General features: G+C 33.9%; 1 protein-coding gene across 5 annotated transcripts in view; it reads left to right on the top strand.

Moving 5' to 3' along the window:
* Positions 1-26,447, top strand: part of CAMKMT (calmodulin-lysine N-methyltransferase) — a 371,890-nt gene that overhangs the window by 15,117 nt on the left and 330,326 nt on the right. For all 5 annotated transcript variants that reach the window (XM_070572774.1, XM_070572778.1, XM_070572777.1 and 2 more), the window contains exon 3: positions 9,377-9,441. In XM_070572774.1, the coding sequence (XP_070428875.1) occupies positions 9,377-9,441 (65 nt within the window). The remainder of the gene's footprint in view (positions 1-9,376; positions 9,442-26,447) is intronic.

Below are 26,447 nucleotides of genomic sequence, written 5' to 3'. Positions count from 1 at the left end.
CATAGTGTTGGATTATGACAAAAAGCCAAGTTCTTTTTGGGGCAAAGAAGGCTGAAAGTGAAAACAGAATTTTTCCAAACTTCCTGTAGTAATTATCTGAAAAAAGTCAAGCTTTGGTATTTTTCTCATTCATGTTTTGTCACTTTCAGAGTAGAACCTTAAGATTAGAAGGAGAAAATTCAGCTGAAAACACTGGTATTGTGAGAAGGATACAGACTGTTCTGGCTTTAAAAATTATTAGAAAAGAGATGAGAGTTGCAAACTGAAGTAACAAGATACCATTTTACCAAATTAATTTTCTCTCACAGTCATAGTCTAGCATGTTGCAATATTTCTGTAGGTGTTTGATTTTATAAAGTCTGCCTTTTTGACAAGATTTCACATTTTGAAAGGCAGGGAGGAGCACATTTACAGTAACTCTAAGAGGAGCGAAAAAACCTTTTAGGTGGAAATGTGACTCAAAAAGATTAGGTAAGGCTAGGAATAATTAAGAAAAAGTTTTTACAAAGGATGTCTTTATATGTCTTGAACTATTTTAGTTTAAAATATCTAAGCTTTAAAAAACACTATAATAGCTAAAAATTTGGGATTTGGATAAAAATTGACTGGGCTGGATAGGGAAGAACAGTTAGGATCTGGTTTCATAATTTTGCTTTACTGAAAAGTCCACACGGAAGATAAAAACTTAGGGATTTATGAGCTTGCCTCTACATTCATTATGAGATTCTAATTACAATACCTCAACTGCTTTACATTCTGATGGAGATAATTAGTTTAGTGCTTGGTTAGGAAGGAAAGAAAAACGCACTAAATGCCTGCTATGTGCAAGATACAGAGCTAGGTGCTTTGAAATACTCTAATTCATGTAATCCTTACAATAACTCTGTGAAGTAGGAACGAAGGTGATGAAACAATTGGAAGATGGTATCTATAAGGAAATTAAAGAGAAGGAGAAACAGAGTGATCTAGGCAGGGTCTTCAGGTATAAAGTTCTAAAACTTATCTGCTATGTCCACTGGTAACAAGAAGCAATAAGCGTAAACCATACTGAGAATAATTTCCTGACATCTTCAAGGCCCTGGGAAGGGGTAACTGGAGAGAATGTGAAACCTGTTCTTGAGAGCTTTCAAAATAAGGCATGGCTCTCCACCTGGTGGAGCTGACCCTGATGTAGCAGGAAATCGGGCTAGAATGTGAACTGAGACTCCTCTCTTAACAGCATGATTCTTTGTGATGTATCCATTTTTGACAGTAAAAAGAAGTATGTCTATATAAATATGACAGTGAATCCTAATTTATGGAGAGAACACAGGTGACCGAGCTAAAATTTTGGCCACGATGGCTGCCAAGATTTTTTCTCTTTTTTCAAACCAGTTAATATCTCTCCACATTAGTAGTACAAAAATAATAATGACTTAAACATACAGAGTTCTGGAGCTGAACGTGATCTTAGAATAAATTTTAAAAAATTCTAACTTGGCTGACTGTTGAGTGCCTGATATGTGACAAGCACTGTTGTGAGTGGTTTACCTGTATTCGCTTATTTAATCCACACAACACCTTATGAGGTAAATAGTTACTATCCTCATTTTACAGATGAGGAAAGTGAAGCCCACAGAGGTTAATAACTTGATTGCGGTCACTCAGCCAATAATTGATTGTGCCTCTATTCAAATCCCGGTGTTCTGGTTCCATGGCCTGTACTTCTAAAAACTTTGGTTTTGAAATAATTACAGACTCTCAGGAAGTTTCAAAAATAGTACAAGGAGTTTCATGTACCCTTCACCCAGCGATCTCCATTGGTAACATCTTATATAATGAGAGTTACAGCCTGCACTTTTAACTTCTGCACGTTCTGCCTCTCGTGAGGCAATCATGTATCCATTTATTCATTTTACCATCAAGGGATTGAGGCCTAGATAAACTAATTTCCTCATTGATTATTCTGAGCATTCTGTTTCTCACTCCATAATCCTGTTATCGTTTAGGAAATTGCTGAAACTACTGAAATTGCTTAGGTAGGGGAGGATTTCTGCTAAGAATAGTTCATTCCGTTCCATTGCCAGTTTTATTCACGTTGATTTTTACAGTCACCACTTTTCCTTGTTTTCTGTTATGCGCCCAACATGGATCTGCATTCTTGTTCCTTTGCCATCTCAGATCAACTCTTTTCTCAATCTGTTTCCATGACACTTCTTTAGCTACCTTTATCTATTTTCTTCAGTATTTGAATTGTGAGCATTCAAAAGTTTTAAAAAATTAGTTGCAATAGCCCAAAGTAGTGGTTTAGAAAGTAGTTTTGGAATGGAGTACCATCATCTTTCTCTATATTTTTTCTTTGTTAAATCAACACTATGGAATTATTTTTAAAAAGTGATGAATAGTTTTAAGTAAATTCAAATCAGTAAATATTTAATAGCACCTTCTGTGTAGATAACAGAAATATAAGCTGCACTATCCCCAAGGAGCTTAAATATGTGAAAAGTTAAATAAAAAAAAATAACTAAATAAGAAGGAAAGTTATTCCTTCTGCTAACTCTGACCAGGCAGTGCATAACTAATTTCCTAATGAGAGGAAGACTTCACATGTGTTAGGAGCTTAGAGATGGGAAGGCCTTGAGCAGGAATTTAACTGGATCTGGAGATATGTGAAAGTTCTGGGAGAAATCATTCCAGATGGAGGCAAAGGCACTAGAAAATATACGAGGGGAGAAAATGCAAGGCAGAATCATCAGAGGCTGCTGAGAAGGCCATCACAATGCCCAGGGGGAGGAATAATGATCAATGCATGTTATATGGTGGATCTCCTTCTGGATTTTAATAAAGAACTGAGCATTTGGGATGTTTTATTCTTTACAAATCATACATATAACCCCCTTTTCACTTTCTCAGTTCTTATCGCCTAAGATCACCTACCACAATTCAACAGAGATGATGCATATATGGTGATTAATACTTATCAATATTTGTTACTAGTTTTCTCCTTCTTAAAATTTCCCTACATATTGATTTCTGTTCCTTTGAAGTTTTATTAGTCTTGAAATGAATACCCTAAGAGGATAAATAACTAGATATTTGTGAATTCACAGTCTGTAGTTGTATCTTGTTTATATTATTAAAAGGTATATAAGCAGTGGCCTAAATTGAAACTTTGACCATTATTTTCTGTCAGCTTTATATGATGATATTTAAAATGAAGGAATAAAGAATTTCCCTTGGTGACTTTTCATCAGAAACAAAAATCTGGACAATGTAAAACTTAGCTTATGAAATCCCCAAGATCTGTTGTCTTTTCTGTATGTCTGAGGATGGTTGACACTTTATTCCAAAGTGAGTATTGAGAGTTAGGAAATTAAAATCCAGGGTATGACTCTTAACTTTATTCTTTGGTAAAGTCTTCTTGTCTTTCTGGTGCTTTATAGAAGAGGCTCTTGCTGTTAGATACATGCATGTGTAGAAGACTAGTATATACCAGGAGATGTTTATACTAAAAATCTTTCAGTAAAAATTCCCTCTCCCTGTCTTGTAAGCTGCAGTTTGTTATTGTATAGAGTTTACCATATAGGTACTAGAAATTGTTCCTCACCCTCCATATTTCAACTTAATTTGAGTGCAATAGGAATTTACGTATTCTGGAAGCTTTAAAATACTTCCATTATAGTTGGAATGATCGGAGTGCCTGAGTTATTTATTTATGAATGTATACATGTCTTAGGTGTGGAAAAAGCTGAGAGGCCTGAATTGTCCTCCTTTCTTTGAATAAGACTACTGTTGCTTGGTTATTACTGAATTGGAAGCCTAGCACTCTTGACTTTCAACTTGTCCTGGGAGCTTAGAATGGGCAAGAAGTCAAGAATGATTTTGTCTTTGACTGAGTTGCATCTTTCTAGTACAACAAATGCATTGTAGTGAGATAATATATTGCTTCTCTAGGGAAAGGAAAAAATTAAACTCTCACTCCACTGAATTTAGTATGTACTCTGTGAGTGCTCACTAAATGGAAGCTGGTGATGGGAATGATATGCTTATGAAATTAGACGTAAAAGTATAGTTTTAATGTTAGTAGTGATATTAACAGCAGAGGTGAATATTGAAACAGCTTTTGTTCTCCTGCATTTTATTTTGTGTGTTTTTTTTGGTGAGGAAGATTCACCCTGAGCCAACATCCATTGCCAATCTTCCTCTTTTTCTTTTTTTCGCTTGAGGAAGATTAGCCCCACGCTAACATCTGTGCCAGTCTTCCTCTATTTTGTATGTGGGATGCCTCCACAGTATGGCTGATGAGTGGAGTAGGTCCATGCCTGGGATCCAAAACCGCAAACCCTGGCCACCGAAGCAGAGTGCGCAGAACTTTAACCACTCAACCACAGGGCTGGCCCCTTATTTTGTATTTTTGAAGGAACTTTATAGAACCTTAAAATATGATCCATTGTATGCAGAAAATTAAAAGAATAATCCATTGAGTCTTGTTTTCATGGACCTTAAATCATAGATATGGGCTAAACATAACTTAGTTTTCTTGTTTGTTTTGAACTGCAATCACGATCATTTATGTAGCTTGCTTACAAGTACATATATTCAAAGATTCAGTAAATTGAATGTTCCCTTGACATTTTTTCAGATTTTTATATATTACATGTAGAGATCATCTACTAGTTTTCCATAACTAGTAGATAGAAGAATGAAAAAAATCTCTTTCTCTGTTTACTTTTGAAAGAGCTCCAAAGCAAGTTGCATCTAGAATCATGTTTTTTAGACCTTTTTAGACCTTTTCCGTCTGAAAACCTCTCCTCTTTGTTCTTCTGCAGCCTTTTAGGGCCCATTTCACTCTCTGGCTTACTTTTTCTGTTTTGTTGGGACCAATTTTCTTTTTAATCAGGATAAAATTCACATAATCTAAAATTCACCATTTTAACCATTTTGGATTATACAATTCAGTAGTTTTTAGTATATTCACAATGTTGTGTGACCATCACTACTGTCTAATTCCAGAAATTCTTCATCACCCCAAAAAGAAACCCCATACCCATCAGTAGTAATTCCTCATCTTCCTCCTCCCCTCAGCCCCTGGCAACCACTAGTCTACTTTCTGTCTGTATGGATTTGCCTATTCTGGACATTTTATATAAATAGAATCATACAATATGTGGCCTTATGTCTTGCTTCTTTCATTTAGCATAATGTTTTTGATACACCCACGTTATAGTATTTATCAGTACTTCATTCCTTTTTTATGGTTGAATAATATTTCATTGTATGGATAATACCACATTTTGTTTATCCATTTATCAGTTGATGGACATTTGGGTTGTTTCTACTTTTTGGCTATTATGAATAATGCTATTATGAACATTCATGTACATGTTTTTGTGTGAATATGTAAGTTTTAAATTCTCTTAGGTATGTTTCTAGAGGTGAAATTGCTGGGCCATGTGGTAACTCTAACTTTTTGAAGAATGGCCAAGTTGTTTTCCACAATTGCTGTACTGTTTTACCTACCAGGAATGTGTGAGGGTTCCAGTTTGTCCCCATGCTTGCCAGTACTTGTTATTTTTCTTTGATTGTTATTTTTTATTATAGCCATTCTAGTGGGTATGAAGTGATATCTCACTGTGGTTTTACTTTGCAGTCTCCTAATGACTAATTATGTTGTCCGTGTTTTCATGTGCTCATTGGCCATTTTTGTATCTTCTTTGGAGACATGTCTATTCATGTCCTCTGCCCATTTTTAATTGGGTTCTTTGTCTTTTTTTTTGTTGAATTGTGAAAGTTTTTTTATATATTCTGGATACTAGACCCATATCAAATATGTAACTTGCAAACATTTTCTCCGATCCTCTGGGTTGTCTTTTCACTTTCTTGATGGTATCCTTTGATGAACAATAGTTTTTAATTTTGATAAAGTTCAACTTACCTATTTTTTCTTTTGTTGTTTGTGCTTTTGGTGTCATATTATGCCCTGGCTTACTTTTATCCTGTAGTTTCAATCTCTTGATACCTTTAGGCTTCAAACTTTTCCTCTAGTAGATTTGTTTTTTTTCACTCTTCATGTAATTATCTTTCCCAGTGACTTGCTCCTTAGTCTTTACTCCATAGGCGATTCTTAGGAGAAACTCAAAGGTCTTCAGTTCTAGGATAGCTTTAGGTGCTGTGAAAAAAATTGGTTAGCTTTAGGAAGAAGAAACTGGCTATCGGTAATTTTTTTCCTCAGCTTTGTTGAGATATAATTGACATAACATGTAAATTTAAGGTGTACAATGTTTTGATTTGATACACCTATATTGCATTATCACTATATGATGATCATCACCATAGCATTAGCTAACACCTGTATCAGATCACATAGTTACCATTTATTTTTTTGTGGTGAGAACACTTAAGATGGCTATTGGTAATTAAAGGCTTGGGAAACAATGTAAAGCTTTGGAGTTTAGGAAGAAGATGGAGTGAACTTTTTATGTCCTGGATATGTTGACAAAAAGTTGTCATTGTTATATAACATTAATTACCAGTATAATGCTAAGACTGAAGTTTGATAAAGCCCCTTCCTTGTAGGTATTACTATCTAACCACATTCCTCAGGCAGGACCTTGGTAAACAGTTGAAACATTGAGGGTAAACAAGATCTTGTAGAGTTGACACTTGACTAAAGTAGATGACTCAGTGAACAAAGAGCAGTCCTTGAATTTGGGACAAATGAAAGGGAACTTGAAATAATCAAACTGAATCTTTACCACACTGCTTTCGTGGCAGTTTTCCTATAATCAACACCAGTTCTTATACTATTGAAGACAATGATTATTGATATTATTCTTTCATGAGATGCCATCTTTTAGGGTTTCTAGACTTCATAGATAATTGATTTTCATTGTTGTAAGTTATGTAGAGGTATAGGATTAGTTTTACTGTCTCCCTACTCCCTACCCTATTAAAGAATATGATAGGGTTCACTCTGTTTCTTGGCTTCAAGAAATAATACTTTCAAGGAGAGGCAAGTTCTGCTTCAGTGATAAGTCTGAAAAAAATCGCACTTTTAATTTTGAATAGTGCTTTTAACTTTTAAACATGTATTTTGCTTCAATTGTCCCAGTTTTTGTTTTTTAGAAATAATTAACTTTTTGCAAAATATATGCACCTTTTTTTACTCTTGTCTCAGATTTCATTTCAAATGTTTATTTCATTCTGAATTGAGAGAGAGAGTGTGTGTTTGTGTGTGTTTGTGAGAGAGAAGAGAGGGAGAGAGAGAGAACGTGAGAGAATGTCTATTAAAACTAGACCCTAAAGGCAATTCCACCTTTAGGAATTTATCCTAGGAAAATAATCAGAAGTGGGCTCAGTGATGTTTCTACAAGGATGTTCACTGCAACAGTATGCATAATAGCGCAAAACTGGGCACAATCTAAAAATCCAATATAAAGTGTTGGTTCAATAAATGATTGTGAAAACAATCATTCATTGAACTACTTGGCAGCCATTAAAATCATGTTGCAGGAGAATACTTACTGATGTGGGAAACTGTTTACAGTATGTTACAGTTAAATGAAAAACACAAATTGCAAAACAGTATGGACAATGTACTCTCAGTTATGTAATGAAAGCTATATGAGCATGGAATAAAACTTGAAGGCTATGTACCAAAATACTAGCTGTGGCTATCTCTGTATAGATAGGATTATGAGCAGTTTTTTCTTGAAGGAACCATATATTGATTTTATCTTTAGGAAAAAGTTTTTGGAGTTCTTCGCAGTATTGCTGATCATTATAATAGGTTCATCTTATAATTTAGATGTTAAATACTTTGTTCCTTTTCCTCTCGTCTCACACATATACTGTGGTTTTCCATGTTAGAGTAAATAACTTCATCTACACCTAGAATCTTGTATGCACAGAGAAGATACAGAATCATTATGTTATGATGAAAGTTTCATTTGTGGTTGGTAACTTGGTTTCCTTAGAGTAAGACACTGTTGAGCCCAGTGCTTATTTGACCAGTGATGATTGCAAATAACTTTTTGCAATCTTAGTCACTCTATCAAAGAACTGAGTCTCTATGATAGAAATAAAAAGTTCTGCTAAAAGGGTCATATAGTTTATGTGTATTCTCTTACTCTATGTATTAATTTGCTAGGGCTCTCAAAGCAATACCACCGACTGGATGGCTTAAACCACAAATTTATTTTCTCATAGTTTTGGGTCTAGAAGTCTGAGATCAAGGTGTTGCAGTTTGGTTTTTTCTGAGGCCCTTCTCCTTGTCTTGCAGGTAGCTGCCCTCTTGCTGCCTCTTCACATGGTTGTTCCTCTGTGCACATGCCCTGTTATCTCTGTGTGTCCTAATCTTCTTTTCTTATAATGGTACCAGTCATATTGGATTAGGACCACCCAAATGACCTCATTTTTACTTAATTACCTCTTTAAAGGCCCTATCTCCAAATACAGTCACATTCTGAGGTGCTGGGGGTTAGGGCATCAACATATGAAATTTGAGGGAGACGGAGTTTAGTCCCTAACACTATCATTTATGATAAGTTTTAATGACAAAGTTAAAGTAGTGTTGACGAAGTAGATTTTATTGTGAATTATTAATGGTTATTTTAAACTATTATAACATCCTAGAGAACTACAGCTATATGTGATATAGGGGAGAGTGTAGAAGATTGTAGATGCAGTAATGCCTATTTTTTATCACCTCTGGAAAAGTAGCCCAAATCCTATGACCTATTGACAGTTGGGTCCATTTGTATATGAAGCCTAGTATCTTTTAGGAATGTTAAAATATTGGTCATCAAATTAAATATTTAAAAGACTGTTAAGTGAAGAGAAGTTAGAATTAAAGGGCGTGGAATTAAGATTAGTGGGAAAAAGATACAAAAAACTTGCCCTCTGAAATTTAGAACTCCCTATAGAGGGAATGTGCAGACCTGAAGATTGGTTAGTTCCTTGTAACTGAAGTTTTGAATTTGTTGGGGTGTTATTGAGGAAATTTTTGTATCATTGAGTGTGGTTCTGGAGGTTCCTTGTTTATTTTTCTTTTGAGATTCTCAAAGTGTAAGGTTTGGTTTCTTTTTTTTCTTGTCTTTAAAACGATTAATAATTTACCTCACTTTTATGTAACTAAAACAACAACAACAAAACTATTCATTAATACTGTAAAATGTGGATTAATCGTCAAGAAATGTCATTACATTAACTATTCTGAGGACCATATTCTGTTATTTCTTTTCCTTCTCCCTCTAGTGGGCAGAAAATATTTAAAAAATATAACATAGAAGGGTTTATTAGTTTTGAATGTGTAACAATGCACAGTCTCAGCGTTTTAAAAAATTAATAAATGTTAATATTTCAGAATCATTAAATAAAATGCTTTATTCCTTTCTAGGCATAATAATGGATCTTTGAATGTTGAAGATGTTCTTACCAGCTTTGACAATACAGGAAACGTTTGTAAGTTGTATGCTAGCTGTATAGAAATATTTTTAGTGTTTTAAAAAGTGAATTTATTATTGGCGTTTTTTCTCACTAATGTTTATTATACTGACTAATGTGTGTGTGTGTGTGTGTGTGTAATAGAAACATCTGTTGTTTATAGCTGCAAAATAAGCCTCATGTAAGACATACCTAGGGGCCGGCCCTGTGGTCTAGTGGTTCAGTGTGGCTTGTTCTGCTTCGGTGGCCTGGGTTTGGTTCCTGGATACGAACCTACACCATCATCAGTGACCATGCTGTGCCAGCGACCCACATACAAAATAGAGGAAGATTGGCACAGATGTTAGCTCAGACGAATCTTCCTCAGCAAAATAAAATTTAAAAAAAAGATGCACCTACTAATGGGATAAGGGAGTTTTTACAAGTTGCAGTTGTGTGTGTGAATGAGTGTGAGTGACAGAATGTAGGTCAGAAGGAACAGTGGACTCTCCAGTACTGTCCCTTTTGTTTTTTGTTTCCATTTTGACCTCAGTTAACCCAACAGAAGGGCTGTCTCTTCCTTGTTTGCTGTGTTTTGGGTGCTTTCTTTTCCATTTCCTTCTGCTTCTCTCTTTCACTATAGCATAAACCCAGAATATGTTTTCTTTGCTGCTAATATACTTTAATACCAGAATGTTTTTGTTTTATGCAATATTATAATATTATAGAATATCTTATCTTTTCATCTAAGCCTCTAAGTTGTGATAGATTGCTCCACTGAGAATAACATTTAAATAATTATAAACTAATGTCATATGATGAAATCAGCCAAGAATGTCTTTGCATCACTGCATTAAACAATACCCATATAGGAGCTGTATACTCCTTCATGTGTGTTGTATAGAATATTTCTCTTAAGGTAATGAATTATCAGTGAAATATGATCATTTTAAATGTAAAAATTGTATTCAAATACTTTTTTTCTCAAAGCAGATTTCAGAACTGTAACTACTTATTGTCTGAACTTAAATAACATACCTTGCTGATAATACTACTTTATCAAATGCTTTCTCATTTTAGATCTGCATAGAATAATGTCTGGTAAACTTCAGGCAATAATTTTTTTTTTATGCCCACATTATGGCAAGCTTTTGATTGTAGAGAAAAATATCTATGTATTTTGTCACTGAGGAATCTATAAATATCCTAAACTTATTTCAAAGTATTTCAAATAATGTAAGTTTCCTTTTCATGGATAGTGACAGGTGTACCTTTTAGTTTCTACATGTTGGCACTTGCTGAATTCTATCCCACTTAGGCATATCTCATATTTTTATTGGGAACCCCAATAAAATAAAAAATAAAAATCCCTTGCCAAGACTAGGCAAGGGATGCTAATGGTGGTTAGGAGACATTCTCTTTTAGTTCGGGAATAATGTTAAATATCATTGTCAGTCTTATGCATACGTAAGTTAGGACTATGATCCTAGAATGTTATATGTGAAATTTTTGATTCAGAAATGTAAAAATCAAATATTGTTCCCAGTGGCTCAGTATGAAATAGGGCCACTAGCTGGCAGCATTATGTAAAATAAAAATATTTTCCTAAAGGTCCAAGCTATTATTTTATACATGAATAACTGTCTTATACTTCTCTAAGATTTTTTTCCCATCAAGTTGTTCTTCCCTACCCCCTAGTTGTTATTGCATTGACAAATGGAGAAATCGCATGTTAAAGGTATTTTTTCACTGCTGTCTATCCTTTGGTAGAAAGGTTTGAGTCTTTGGAATGAGACCCACCTACATTTGAATCTTTGCTCTGAAATTCGTCTTGAGCAATTCATATAATCTCCATGAGCCTCAATTTTTTTCATCTCTTACAACTGGATATAATGTACAGAAAGTGCGTAACATTCTACATTCCTCATAGTTGACATTCAATAAATGGATACTATTTGTTAATTATTACTGGTGATGAGTACCTCTAAAACTTCTTTCAGTTTTTTCCTAATAATGAAGATAGTATTATTAAGGGTCATTCCAATATGTTAAAATAAACTATTTTGATTGAACTAACAGGGAAGGAAAAATAGGTCAAATTATCAAAATAGTAATTTATTAAAATGTCATGTCATGAATATGGTCTTAAAAACCTGAATATATTGCAAAGCGATAGAAGTGATGTCAAAAATAAAACCTATTAAAACATGTTGTTTGGTGTAACTTTAATGTTATACTCTTTTTAAAAGAAAAATCTGTATCTATATTTTACCTAATGATAAATTGGTAAAGTCCTGTTCCAGTAAAGCAAATATTGATTATAACTTTCATATAACCTTTGCCAAGGCTTAAAGTGATCAAGGATTTGACTTTTTCACTTGATGCCTCAAATATTTGATTTTATGCTGTGGTATTAGGTTGAGTTTGTGGCTGGAAAACCCAGCAGAGGGCGCCACAATCACAAGTCTGTCTCACAGCCCAATATAATTGGAATAAATAACTTGAATAATAACTGTAAGTTTTCATCGTGTAAACATATAAAGATCTGTTTAAACATTTCCATTTGATTTATTTCTTACATATTTAGCATGTTCAGCAATTCATGAATACAAAAAATAGATTTTCCTGCCTTTTTTAGTTCATTTTGTTTTTTGTTTTAAATATCAGTTTAATTTTTAAACTTCTAGCTTTAAATAAAAGAATACTTTTGGTCTTGGTAATCTTGATAGAAAGGGAAAGTTTTATACAAGAATATCATTTCCTAAATCATCACTGCGGTAGCATGCTAATAGTACACGAAGGATATCTAGAATGAGGGGAAAATTTCTAATACTATGAGGGAACCCATAGATAGAGTTATCCATTTATCTCAGGAATTAATTTCTAGATGAATATAATTTCCTGATGATAGAAAAAATAAAATATTTTATAGTTACAAAAACCTGATATGTATAATATATTCATGGTTTAGTAGAGCCATTAATCTAAATTTTAAATTAATTTAAAAAATCAAGTAGTGATTTTATTCATTTGTAAATTTTCAAAGATGAGATCAGTCTTACTTCCTGAATTTGTTCATGCTCTAACAAAAAATATATGGAAAAATCTTGAGTTTTGGAAAATAAATCAAACCTCTAGATAGTGTCTTACTTCCTCATATATTAGAAAAGAAAATATTCTCTATATTTACCTTTATTATTTAGAAGTGTTGTGTGTTTTTAAATGTATGACCTGCAAAGTGTTTTATGTTTTTGAGGTATCTTTTCACTGTTTGAATTCCTTTGAATGTTGTAGAAATTAAAATGAATCTCACAAGATATTTCTACTTAATGATTCATTGCTATATAAAATATGATCCTAATCTTCTCTCTGTGTATTTATTTTTGCTATTGTGGAAAACAAATTATTTTGAAAGTCAGGCTTCCTTTGTGCTTACCTCTAACTAGGGAAAGGTGTGCATATTTCATTCTCTGGGTTCTGTTACTTGAGAACGTACTTCCTTTTAAAAAATAAAAGCTGCTCTATGGAGAGGTTGTGTCTGCTATCGATTCATCATGCCTGGAAAGAGATACCGTCAAGCTACCTGGGGAGAAGTATAGGATGACATCCTTCACCTCAAATGAGGTGCTGGCGGCTTCTGCGTTTCATGTAACATCACTCAGATACCTTGGGTAACAAGAGAGCACTCTGCAAGCACCGCAGCAGATCTCTTGCTTCTGATTTCTCTGTGGGCAGAGTCTCCTTTCCAGCCAGTCCCTGACCTCTAATCAAAGAAGCCTCATCATGCTGTGTCTCTTCCAAAACCATTTTCTCTCTCTCCACTGTCATCTCTTTCCTCTACTGAAATGAATTTTTTCAAAGATTCTCTTCAGGGCTTACCTGATCCAAATTTGGCTGTCATAGTATATGATATAACTGTGTGGTATTTGTAAAATCTCATCAGCCCTTGGGCGTATTGTAGCTTCATTTGCACTTTTTTACCACATCATCCTTCGTTTGACAGCATGAGCAGATGAGTTAATACTTCTCATGCAGTTTGTTGTATGCAATATATACAATATAATGTGTATAAGCCTTTAAAAGATAGGAAGTCAATAGTTATTATATATCATTGCAGTAACCTAGTGTGAATCAGGATTCCTGGCTAACATTGCAGCTTAAATTTGGAGAATGTATTGGTGAGACCTCTGCTGCCATTCTTTGAAAATTTTTTTTTCTCCTGGCTGGGCTACGTGACAGGACCCTGTGGTAGTTGGTATCTCATGGTTTCCTGGAGAAATTTGTAGACCCCTCTGCCTTCTATACTCTTACATGTGATGTTGGTAGTTTTTCTCCCCCCATGAATCTTAGGCTCGACTTGGACTTTTAATACACATAGCTACAGTCTCCTGCTTCTGGATCCTTCCTAGTGGTCTGATAGTGGGATCTGTTTTGTGGTGTATACAAAACTGATCTCTTTCAAGTTAATAATCAATTATTAAATAAGGAAACATTCTTATTAAAATATAAAATATTTTTACTTTCTACTTCTATTTGGGAAACCAAAGGTAACTGTATCTTAGAAAATATAGTCCAAATTTTTAGTTTTTCTGTTTCATTGTTATTCTGCTACATAGTTAGAGTCCGTAATGCTGTTGGAATTATCAAAGCTTCAGGAATGTCAGATTAGCCTTAAAATTTTTTTCCTCATTTAAATAAAGGTATATATGAGTGTGTGTATGTATAGGTATATAATGTATATATGTGTCTATGTACATAAATGTGTGTTTATGTACATACACACACACATATATACTCGGCAAGGTAGTTTGATTAAAAAATGAGAAATTTTGGCTTTTATGGGTAATTGCTCTATTTTTTACTTAGTGGGGTCATGGAAGGATCATGAAATACAAAGTTCAGGTTTTAACTCTGCCACTTACTAGCTGTGTGATTGTAAACAAGTCTTTGAATGAATCTTAACTCCTTATTAGAATTGAATAAGAAACAATAACTACCCTGTAGTGTGGTAAACGTAGTATTAGATAATGTGGAAACACTATGTAAACTGTAAATAATATTTGTATTAGTTTTTGTTAGTATTAATATCATCTGCCTCATTTATTCTTGAACCTTTTCAATATCTTTGGGATTGGAAAATAACACAAGATAGGAAATATTTTTGGTGTGTGCCATCCTGTTTTAATATTTTACATTATTTTGTTATGTATTTGTTATAATTTGAAAACAGTGCAAAGCAACACAAAACAATGTGATAGTGCAGAAATATGCATATAAATCAGTGTTTTAGAATAGAGGGTTCAGAAAGATGTAAACATTTGTGATTTATCATTGATGAAGATGGAATTTCAATAGAGGAATGGATGGATTCTTAAATAAATATTACTGAGACCATTAAATAGGAATTTAGGAAAAAATAACAAAACTGAATTTCTCCTTTATACTGTATACCTAAATAAATTTAAGATGGATTAAATATTTAAAATCCAAACTCCTTGATAATTCAGATGAATAATTTTATGATATTGAAATAAGGGAGGCCCTTCTAAATGTGACCCAAACCATACCCCGTGATTTGAAAGATGGATAGATTGATTAAATAAAGATTTAAGGTCACTTTATTCAAAAAGCGTCAAAAAAAGTTGAAAGATAAATGACAAACTGGTAATTATTACTTATGACATATATGCAGACAGAGATGTATTCTTTTTATTGTGTAAAGAGCTCCCACAAAGCAAGAGCAAACACAGACTGCAAATCTTTAAGAAAAAGACAAAACGTCAAAAATTAGGAACAATTATTTCACAAAAGAATGAGATGGGCATTCTCATCTGCTGTTGGTGGGAGGGTAAATTGATTCTACTTTTCCAGGGGCAATCTGGTGATATCTTTCATAATTTTAAGTGTATCATTTGACTAATTCCTTTTCTAAAAAATAATGAAACCAGTATATAGAGCTAGAATGCAAAGGGATTCATTGTGGTACAATAAATAACTGGAAAAAATGTAAATCTTTAATTTTAGGCGACCAGTTAATCATGGATATTTCATGAAATGCAATATTATGTAGGTGTTCAAGATCTCTAAAACATATTAGGTTAAAAAAATTATGGCAGGGAATATGATCTTATTTCTGTAAAATACATATGCCCATTAAGTATGTGTATAGGTATATATATGCATAGAACCGTATCTTAATGTTCATAATGTTTCGTTGAGGTATTGGGGTTATGAATAATTATCGCTTTCTTCTTTATACTTTCAGTATTGTTTGAATTTTTTATGGCATGTATTACTTTTATAGCGAAAAGGCAATGTTATTTTCATTTTGAAAAAAGTAGGTACTCTTTAACTTCCATATTGAGTATTAATTTTTTTGACTGAAAGCTGTGATAAAATCTCACATTGGTTAGGAGAGCACTGTGGAAAAAAGGGAGAAATTCATTTTACCAGTGGAAAAAAAAAATTGTTTTTCAATACCACTTTTCTCTAAGGAGCTCACGGCATTAACATTACGTGTTAATGTGTGATTCTCCCAATACATTTATGAGATAAGAAATCAGAGATCAAATCATTCTAGCTCCATTTTAGGTCAGGGGAGTACAAAGAGGTTAGAAATTCAGTCAGTGACAGAATATTGAGCTTGGAAATAGATGATTTGTAAGTTCTGTTAAAAAATAAATTTTAAGGTTCAGTGCAATATATGGTTGGTATGCATGGTAATGGTCACCTGCCCTGAGAGTAGAGGAGGCCCCAGTGCTAGTGGGGAGCTGGTGGTATGCAGCAGTGGATTTGGCTCTTAGCCCCTCTTGAGGATCACAATGTGTATGAAGTCTTTGTTAGAAAGACTCCTGGAGGGTAGGTTGGGTCCCTAGATGGTAGTTTTCCTAGCCTTGCGTCTCCATCTGTCTGACTTCCTAGTTTCATAGTTGTTAGGGCAGTTTTTCCTTTTGATACAATATTGGGTAAGCTGCCCCTAAGCCATAAATAGAGTCCTGTACATTTGTTATTACTGTTTACCACGAAAGGAACATTTAGAAGACGTCTCTTTTAATTCGATTTTAAAATTATTTTAAATTAAAAATTAATGAGTTGGAATGGTTCTCTTTGATAATAGAAGGTACTGCTATTATGAGAAAAGACTGAAATAAACTCTATTATCCTTTCTAGATTCATAACATATTAATGCTTAATCAGTACAATAATACTGGAAGATATTTCACGTCTTTGTCCTAAACCTGCTAGTTTTTCCCTCCTTTAAATATTTGAAGTCATGTTCCTAATTTAGGTGCTTCTGAGTTTTAGTAGAAGATATATCAAGCAAGTCTTTTGTTTTTTCTCTGAGCAAATACTGAGTAATACTTCTTTCTCTATCGTCTTTCAAATAGCTACCATTTCTTTTGCATCCCCTACAGCATTTATCAGAAACTTTGTGAATATTATTCCCATTTAATCTTCTTGACAACTTTGCAAGGGGTGAGGAAACTGATTCTCAGGTAAAGGTAGCTTGCTTAAAAATTAATATTTAGTAAGTGGTTGCACAAGAATTTATAGCTATGCTACTATATTTCTTGAAGTTAGCATTTCCCCAAAATGACGAGAAATGAATTTTAAAAGTTCACGGTGGGAATTGAAGCTAAAAGTGGTAACTTGGAGTGCTAGAAAATAACTTTGGCAAATGGAGAAGAATTCTGTCCAGTGGATTGCGTCTCAGAGGAGACTGATTAAAGGTCACTCGAAAATGGGCTCTCTAGGGATTCTGAAGGGTAGTTGACAATCTAATGGATTGGGGATTTGGGGAGTGAGGATAGGGGCAAAAGAATGCATTTTCTTTTAATAATCTAAAACCAAATGTAGGTTTTATTTGAGTGGGTTTTTTTTTCTTTTTGGAAAGGGCTGCTTTTTGCTCAATAATGCAATACTAGTAATAATGATTTGTGTTTTTACATAGCCCTTTCTTTAAGGTGCTCAATGTATTTCTCAAGTGTATGGGCTAAAGTGATATTTAAAAATTGCTTACATTAGTCACAAAAAAAGCTTGACTAAAAGGATGTTCTTGTCTTTAGCCAAGTTGTTTGGATTGGGGACAGCCTTTCCCAGAAAACTGTGGATATCTGGACATTAGTGTGGTCTGTGGGTGCCATACCACTCTATGAATGCTTGCCTTGAACAAAATATTTGATGATTTAATGAATTTAGCGTTTGTGTATGTGTATCTCCCCTCTTTATCTTCTCCTCTCTCTCCCTTCGTTCTTTCCTGCTAGCCCCGACTCTGACTGTGTGTGTTATATCCTGGGGATGTGGGATAGTTCATGGAAGGAGTGAGAAAAGCTTTCAGATCATTCTGTCTGTGTAGGAGTTGGAAAATGTGGATTATTATATATATTGTAGATGCTCCATATGCTCATAATCTGTTCATATTCATAATCATGTTCATAATCATAATTTGTTCTAGTATAGAGTCTTTGCTCCTGGTGGTAGATTCATGGTTTCTTTGAAACCTTGGCCCATCCCGGTTGTTGGAGGTCAGGCTTCTGTGTCTTTGCCATTTCCCAGGGGTCTCTTGTAGTTTCTGACTGAAAGAGGTGGTGGAACCTAGACTTACAACTTAAAGTATCAGTTTTAATTGTGTGATAGTCACTGAAAGACAAATAATATTTTGATTAATCCTGGACTTCAGTTTTATTTTAATATCTGACAACTTAATCAGGATTTAGTGGGCATTGGTTGGACTGCCATTATATACAATGAGAAGTGATACAATAAATTGTATCACACAATTTAGCACTCAATTTTGTATCATATTTTGTTAACTATTTGTTAATCTTTTTCTCCCAAAATAGAATTTAACCCCCAGATTGCAGGCACCATAGCCTCTCTGGTTCAGTCTCAGAGGGTGTTAATCTAAAGTCCTTGCAAGAAAAGTATTTTCAAAGAACTTGTGTGTTTTACCTCTCTTGATTAAATGATGTGAAAGCAACATACAGTTTTTAGCAATTTTTCTTTCCTTTTTTTCCCTCTCCTATCCACTGCCATCCCACATTGCTGCTCCTTTAGCTCCTCTTAAATACAAAACAATTAAACAAAAAATTTCAGAAAACAATTGTACCTCTTGTATCTATCATAAGACAACCGTTGTCTTCCTGTTTCTCCTTTTCCTTCTAATCTCCATCACAGTACTGTGGAACTAGCCTGTCAAGGCAGGATCCTCCTTAGAGGGTATGAGCCTGTGTAGGCAGACTGGAGAGAGGGGAAGAGACTGAAGCAGACCAGTATTTTTTAGTTAGGGTGACTGACAAACTGTCTGGTGTGGTCCCAGTTTACACCTTTTATTAGCATAATTGTTAATGGTGCCTCCTTTCACTTGCAAAAGTGTCCTTGTTTGGATGATAAATTATATGCCTATTTTTAGAAGACAGGGAAAGAGAGAAAGATTGGAAGCTTCCGTTAATTATTTATATGCAGTCTTACTTCTTTACTCCAACATAGTACCTTGTACAAGGTCTGGCTTAAGTGATATTCAATAAGTATGTATTGATTCATTAAAATCTTTAGTTTTTATTTCAAAGAAATTCATTCATTCTACGCAAGCATAGCTGTATTTGATACACTGTTCTGCATAACAGAGAGGTAAATTAGGTTTCGATTTTAGAGGACATATACCACAGGCCCCATAGATTAATAGAAACTGAATTTAGAACACATCCGTGTTTTGATTAGCTAATGCAATAATTGGGAAAAAAATTGAATTACTGCCAAGATTTGAAAATAGAAAAATTCACATAAAAACCTATATTTTCGTTTTCTCTTAGAGAAAAATAATGAGTTAGCAGTCTGAGTCTGAGCTCACGTGGTAACATTATCTGGAACTGAGCAGATTCTCCATTTTGCTCCCTCACCACTCTACCCGTGGACGTTTAAATTTGCAACCTCTGATATACATGTACTATATTTGGAGGCATTTAAGACATGTTTGTCTTTGTATTATCTACTTAAGAAGAGTCCATTTTAATTAGTTATTTTTTTAGTCAAAGCTAATTAAATAAAATACTTGTAAATTCTTTTGGAGATAAGCCTCTTTTAATTCAACAGGTTAATCATTAATCATTGGGAGCTATTTTTTCCCGTACTGAGAATGGCAACAACTGTTAACAAATATTTATGTTGTTCAACAGCCAGTACCTTTAAGCAAACATATTTTTGAAACAATCGTTTGAGTTAAAATTGTGAAATATATTAAAAAATGAAATTGAAAACTAATGTAGAGCTACAAGATAAATTTTAAATATTTGTGAGTGTATTTGTGTGTCTGTGGCTGTCTATGTACATGTGTGCATATATAAAATGTATAGTGAACTTTATTTGCATTTGCCTCTTCTTGTTTATTTATAGATTGGAAAAGAAAGAGCAATCTCAACAAATGTTTATTAAGTGCCTATTATGTGCTGTCCTGCATTTTCAATTCTCAGATGATTTTTCAACTTTGAGCTACTACGAAGGAATAAAACATTCTTTCTACACATATTGAAGAAACTATTAAACTCTGGATTAAACTATTAAAATCTGGATAAATACTTCAGTGTCTGATGCATCCAGGTACTTGGATGATCTCTGTGAACTCTGTCTTAAATCTCACCAGCAAATATCTTTTAAAAGTAATTTAAAATAGCTACATTGCTTCATCAATGAAGAATTCACCCTGGTAATAATTTTTAGAATATTGGCAAGAAAATGGCTTGAGTTACTCTAACTACATTGTTTATAAATTTAATGGTATGAACATACTGTCTCAGGACATGATTTTATTTGTATATTTTTAAGGCTTACCATATTTTCAGTTAAAATTGTCTGTATGTAGAGCATCACCTTCATGTTCATGAAGTCTTTTCTGATGCCTTCTGCCTGTTCCAGTCTGATCTCTAGGCCTTCTACAAACCTTTCGTCTTGAAGTCTCCCTTCACTGTCGTCCTGGGGATTCTTTTTGACTCCTTTTTTTGGTTGGATCTCATTTCTCAAATCCCATGGCTTCCTCTTTGTTTATTCTACCATTTTGGAGGATTATAAACTCCAGTAGCTTCCTGAGAAAGTAATGGGATGTAATTTTTTGAGAGCTCGTGACACCTTGGTTGGATATAAAAGTGATAGAATTTGAAAATTTTACAGCAGTGTGTTGTAGCTTCTAGTATTTGAGCAGTACAATGCTATTCTAATTCTTTATCTTTATTATGAAACCTTTTAGTTCTGTCTGGAATTTGACAGAATCTTCTCTTGTTCTGTGTTCTAAAATTTTGTGATGTAATATCTTCATGTAGCTCTATTTTCACATTATGTTGGACATTTGGTAGGCACTTTCTATTTAGAAAGTCATATTTTTCAGTTATGGGAAATTTTCTTGAATTATTTCTTTAGTGATTTCTTCCCTTTTGGTTTGTTTGGTGTCTCTTTCTGGACCTTCCATTTTTTGAATATTAGATATCCTAGACAGGTTCTCTGATTATCTTTTCATCTTCTCTTTTGCATGTTTTTGTCTTTTTCTTTACTCTTAGGCATATATCTATAACTTTATCTTTCAACCTTTCTGTTGAATTTTTCATTTCTATTTTTATGCTTTTAATGTCTAAAAGCTCTTTGTTTTCTTTTCTTAGGCCTCTGCATTGCATTCTTTTCATATTTCTTGATTGCTTTGCTCAGTTTTTCTGAATATATTACTGAAAGTTTTTTTCTCTCCCTTTCTCTTTATTGTCTCTGTTTCCTTAAGTTACTTTTTCTGTTTGTTTTCTTTGGCCTCTGTCTTTTAAAATAGAGCCTTCATCAAACATCTGGTGATCTCTAAAAGTTTTGTACTACACAACTGATTGGATGCTACAATAATATCCTAGCTTGTTGATTGTGGATTTCACTGTGGGATGATCTGGCTGGGCTGTTTCTTGGGGAATCCTGGATGTCTGTATGTTTAGGTGTTTCTCTTGAGCTGGTCTGTTTCCCTGAGAAAACTCTTGAGTCTGCTGCCTTGGGAAGTGTGTAATACCTTAGCTACTAGCATTTTGGGAATTGGGTAGGAAGAATAGTCTCAACATTCAGTTACTCAGTCTCCCTTTTAAAAAATATTTTACTTTACCCCACCGCTACCCTCCCTCAACTGCACGAATGCCCTACAGTCCAGAGATCCTCAGCTTTATGCTCTTTGGAAACTAGATTGGAAGATATCTGACAGAGTGGAGAAGGGTTAGTTGCCAGTTGTTTGGAGTGAAAGATAAAATTTCAAAGTCTAACTGCTTTGTAAATAGATTTTCAACAAATCCTCCTGTATTTAGCCCATTCTCACCTCCATTCACAGAGAAGTAAATGGCTTCCCCCACTGCTGATTTAGGGTTCAGCTTTTCTCTGTTACTTTCTTGTGCCTTTATGAACTCTTGTTTTATTTTCAAATCTACTTTATTTTAGGCGAAGTTTCAGGAAGGGAGCGGAAGCTGATGTCTAGATTCACTCTAACATCTTTAACACATATACGTATCAATACAATACATACATCAATCTCACATAAATGCTATAACAAGTCAAAAAGAACAATAAAATTTTTAAAACTTCATTTAGGTAGACTACATATTGTTCTTGTCAAATCCACACTAGAAATAATATTTCTGGTTTAAATATATTGAGATGAACCACCAAGGCTTTGCACAAGTTTAGAAATTCTCTCCCCTTATTATTAAATTCCTCCTCAGCCTTCAAGATTCAACTCACATCATCTCCTCTATAAATCCTTTCCTGACTCTCCTAAGCTATAGTTCAGTGCTCGTTCTTATGTTTACCTGTAGACTTTTTTTTTAAATACACCATTAAAACATATCACATTGTATTATAATTGTGTCTAAATTACTCCCTAGACTGTAATCTCCTAGAGGCAGGAATGATGTTTTGTCTGTCTGTGTATGTACCGTGCCTGGTATATAGTGAATAATCAATAAGTGCTTTGTGGATTACTGAACTTAATATTTGAAAAAGGAAACTATACTTTAAATAAATAATTTAGGACATGGTTATTTTATAAAATGTTCATTGTACAAAATAATTTACTTTAGAATTTTTTTAAATAGCGCATGTCTCTAGTGCATTTAAAATTTCATTACATGCTTTTTTTCCTGAGGAACATGGTTATGTCTAATGTTTCTTTTGCATATATGTATACATATACATGTATTCTATATTGTTCTTCTTTAGTAGGGATGTTACTTTTATTTAAAAAGAAATAAATCTTATTTTCTTACACATTGGTGATGTTTTTCCCTCCAAATATCTTTTGCTGGGAGAGCACTAAGTGGCTATTCACCTAGCTTTCTGATCAGTGCCATATATTTTAAGAGGCTAGTTCCAAAATACATTCAAATAGCATGTCCTATTCCTCGTGAATTGATATTTCTTTGCTTAAATTTCCCACTCAGACCACCAGCAATCCCTTAAGTACTTTTCCTACCAGCTAATGCTAGCTTTTAAAAATCTACTTAATGTTACTCCTTTCTTTTTCTTTGTTGCCTCTGTCACTTAATATACCTCTATGCCTGCCTGATATTGTTCTTTTTCAAGGTCTTTTTCTGCTTTTAGGATGATCTTTCCTAGTCTCTTTTTCTGCTGTCTTAGATGCTTTGATTCTGCTGTTTCTCCATTGCAAAGAGCTTAGTATAGGGAGGAAGTGAATGTTATGGGTGACTTTTTTTTTTTTAAGTTATGTGCAATATTAAAGAGAATACAAAAGCTGGGGGTTACTATATAACTAGTGTTCCAAAAAAGGATTTTGATAAACCTTTAGAGTGATTCGTGGAGACAAAACTATTAAAATAGGACTTGTTTAAATTTCATAGACAAGAGGAAAAAGGGAACATTAAAATTTGGCAATTGTTAAGAATTGAATGATGGCTAAATGGGAGTTCATTATTTTCCATTCTCTTTATTTTTGTGCATATTAAGACTTTTACATATACAAGGTTTAAAAAATTTGAAGTATCATTTTTTATTCCTTTTAATCCAGCAATTCCACTTTTTGATATCTGTCCTCCAATATAGAAGGACACCTGTACAGGGATGTTAATTACAGCATTATTTGGATTGGAAAAAAAAAATACCCTGGAAATGGTGATGAGTCTATTCCTATCATTAACAAAATTGTTGGATGATTCATGGTGTATCTATACAATGGATTATTATGCAGCAATTAAAAAGAATGAACTGAGCTATATGCTGTATTCTGGAGGGGTGTCCAAGATGCATTGTTAAGTGAGTTGAGTAATGTGTATAACGTGATTTCATTTTATGAAATGAAATTGTGTGAATACGCCAAGAGCTGTGAAAGCATGTATACCAAATTGCCAGTACTGGTAATTTCAGGAAAGTGGAACCTGAGGGGATGGGATGGAGGAAAAATTAGCTTTTTCTCTATTCATCTTTGTATTGTTGGATTTCTTTCACGTGTGTGTTACTTTTGGGGGAAAATGTAGTAAGATTTTTAAAATAAAATATTTTAAAAGTGAGTGTCAATTCATCCATGATAATAAAAACTCACTTTAAAAATTTTAAAGAGAAGTGGAAAGTGATGGGCATAGGAAACCAAATAATGAATTAGATCATAGTTTGCCTTCAGAAAGAAAAATAAATGAATACTCATGTCTCTGAAATATATATTTAACTCTGACTCTATTCCAAAACTTCCAGCATAAATTATCTGGTGACAGTTAGAAAGAAAACTTTGGTCTTCTCTATATGAATTCAGTAGCCCATAAAAATTTGTGCCTAAAATTCATGCTTTTTTGTTATGGTTATTGAACCAATCTATTTAATAAATAAATATATCCTATTTTCAAGCGGTCACGTTTAACTTAGAACTAGGGTACCTAGTTATATCGGTCAGGGCTCTTTGAGTTCAAGCAACAGAAGCTCATTCTGGCTAACTTAGGCAAAGAGAAATGTATTGGAAGGATACTAAACGGGTAATAGAATTTAAGTTTCACTTAACAATTGGGTATTTCACTTTATGTTTTAGAATGCTTCTAATTATATTCCCTGCCTTTAATTAGCGTTGCACTGAAAGTTACTAGCCAAACACTGTTGTCATCTTGCCATTTAAGGATTAAACTTAGTTATCTTTAAAAAAGATATCATTTTTTTAAAACAGAAACTTATGTAGCATCTACTGTTTAAATTGTGCTCTAGTAAATGGTGAGGTTGAAGTTATAATTAGTTTAATTTGTTATGAGGTATAACTATTTAAATACTTATGGATAGTTTCAACCTACATATATTATTTTAGAATTGTCACCAGTGAATTTCTCTTTAATGTCACATCAATGTCTGTGTGTGTGTGTGTTTAACATAGTTTTTGGTTTATCTTTCTTTTCAGATTTTATCACCTTTTTTTGCGTGTGTGTGAAGATTGTTGCTGAACTAACGTCTGCTGCCAATCTTCCTCTTTTTGCTTGAGGAAGATTGTTGCTGAACTAACATCTGTGCCAATCTTCCTCTATTTTATGTGGGAGGCCACCACAGCATGGCTTGAGGGGCAGTGCTAGGTCCGTGCCTGGGATCTGAACCTGTGGACTCCAGGCTGCTGAAGCAGAGTGTGTGACCTTAACCACTATGCCACCAGGCTGGCCCCTGGTTTATCTTTTTTGTTTCTTGTTTTAATGGCAAATTTCCAGGGAGATTTAGTATAAATACTTTTTCATGTTAAATTATATTTTTATATCTATGTTGTTCTTTATAGTTTCTGTCTACTTAACTGGAACATACTCATTTTACATTATGATCTTTTTAAATCTATGGAACAAATTCTTCCAGAAGTTTCTCACATTTCCTTTAGAAACCTCATACTAATTTTGACCATATTTTTTGAGTTAATTATCTGTGTTTTACAACAGACTCTTCTAAGTGGCTTAACACCATTATTATTATGAATTATAAATCATTTATATTATATATTATAAAAATTATATATTTATACATATATAAAAATTATTTATAATAAACACTGAGAATGTTTTTCATTTTGAGAAGCATAAAATTCTTCCCTATATACCAGATATAGGGAATACTTGCACTTATATAAAATACGTTGCACTTAGAATCTGGCTCATTTTTCTCCTTTTCCTCCTGTGGGGCCACATTTTCAACTGGTAGTAGGAGTGGCCGTGTAAATGGCATGTCCAGGGCCAAACTTTCTAACTAGCCTTTTTTCCTTCCCTCTTCTCCTTTCCCCTTTGTTGGAGTCAAGGTTTAGGCTCGAATATGGGCAGAGACTGGGAGGAGGCGGGTAGTGGGAGGGTACATCTAGGGTTGAATTTTCTGCTTTGCGGCTGAGAATTTGGTTACATATCAAGGGGTAGAGGGATTGAGCAAATAAGTAAATACATTGAGGATAATAGGAGCTAAGTTTCCCAATGTTAACAAATAGAATTATAAATATGGAAAGGGGAAAGGCTAAAACAAACCCTGTGGTGTTGAATTGGAATTGGAGGTATCAGTATGAACCTGTTGCTTTGCCAGATAGATAGAGGTGTGTGTCTGTGTGTGTGCGTGTATGTGTTTCCTAGCTGTGTCTGGGCCTGATAGCAGCACACCTACCACTCAGATCTTGATTTCTAAATATCATTCTGCTCCAAAAAGAACCAGGACTCTTTGAAGAAATGGCTGACTCTAGGGCTGAGAATTTTATGACATAAAATAAGGTAGCACTCAAAGACTGACTGACACATGCCCAAAGGATGCAGGAGCTGGTTTGAAGGAGTTACTGTTGACCAAGTCTGAGAAAATCTGAGCATCAGTATAAGTGATAGAAACAGATTGTAACCCTTTGGGTGAAATAGAACACTATGAATCCATACTAATATTAATAAATATATAAATGAGGGAGAACAGAAAATGTTACCTATATCAGAATGTCATTTAGTAAATCTAGAACAGGCGCTATATAAATCTAGAACCTTGGCACTAATGACATTTTGGGCAAGATAATTCTTTGGGGGGGAGTGAATTGGGGGCTGTCCTGTGCATTGTAG

This window comes from Equus przewalskii, chromosome 14, assembly GCF_037783145.1.
Source record: "Equus przewalskii isolate Varuska chromosome 14, EquPr2, whole genome shotgun sequence".
Classification (NCBI taxonomy): Eukaryota; Metazoa; Chordata; class Mammalia; order Perissodactyla; family Equidae; genus Equus; species Equus przewalskii.
The sequence above is the reverse complement of the archived record's forward strand: the minus strand, read 5'-3'. Positions and strand labels throughout refer to the sequence as shown.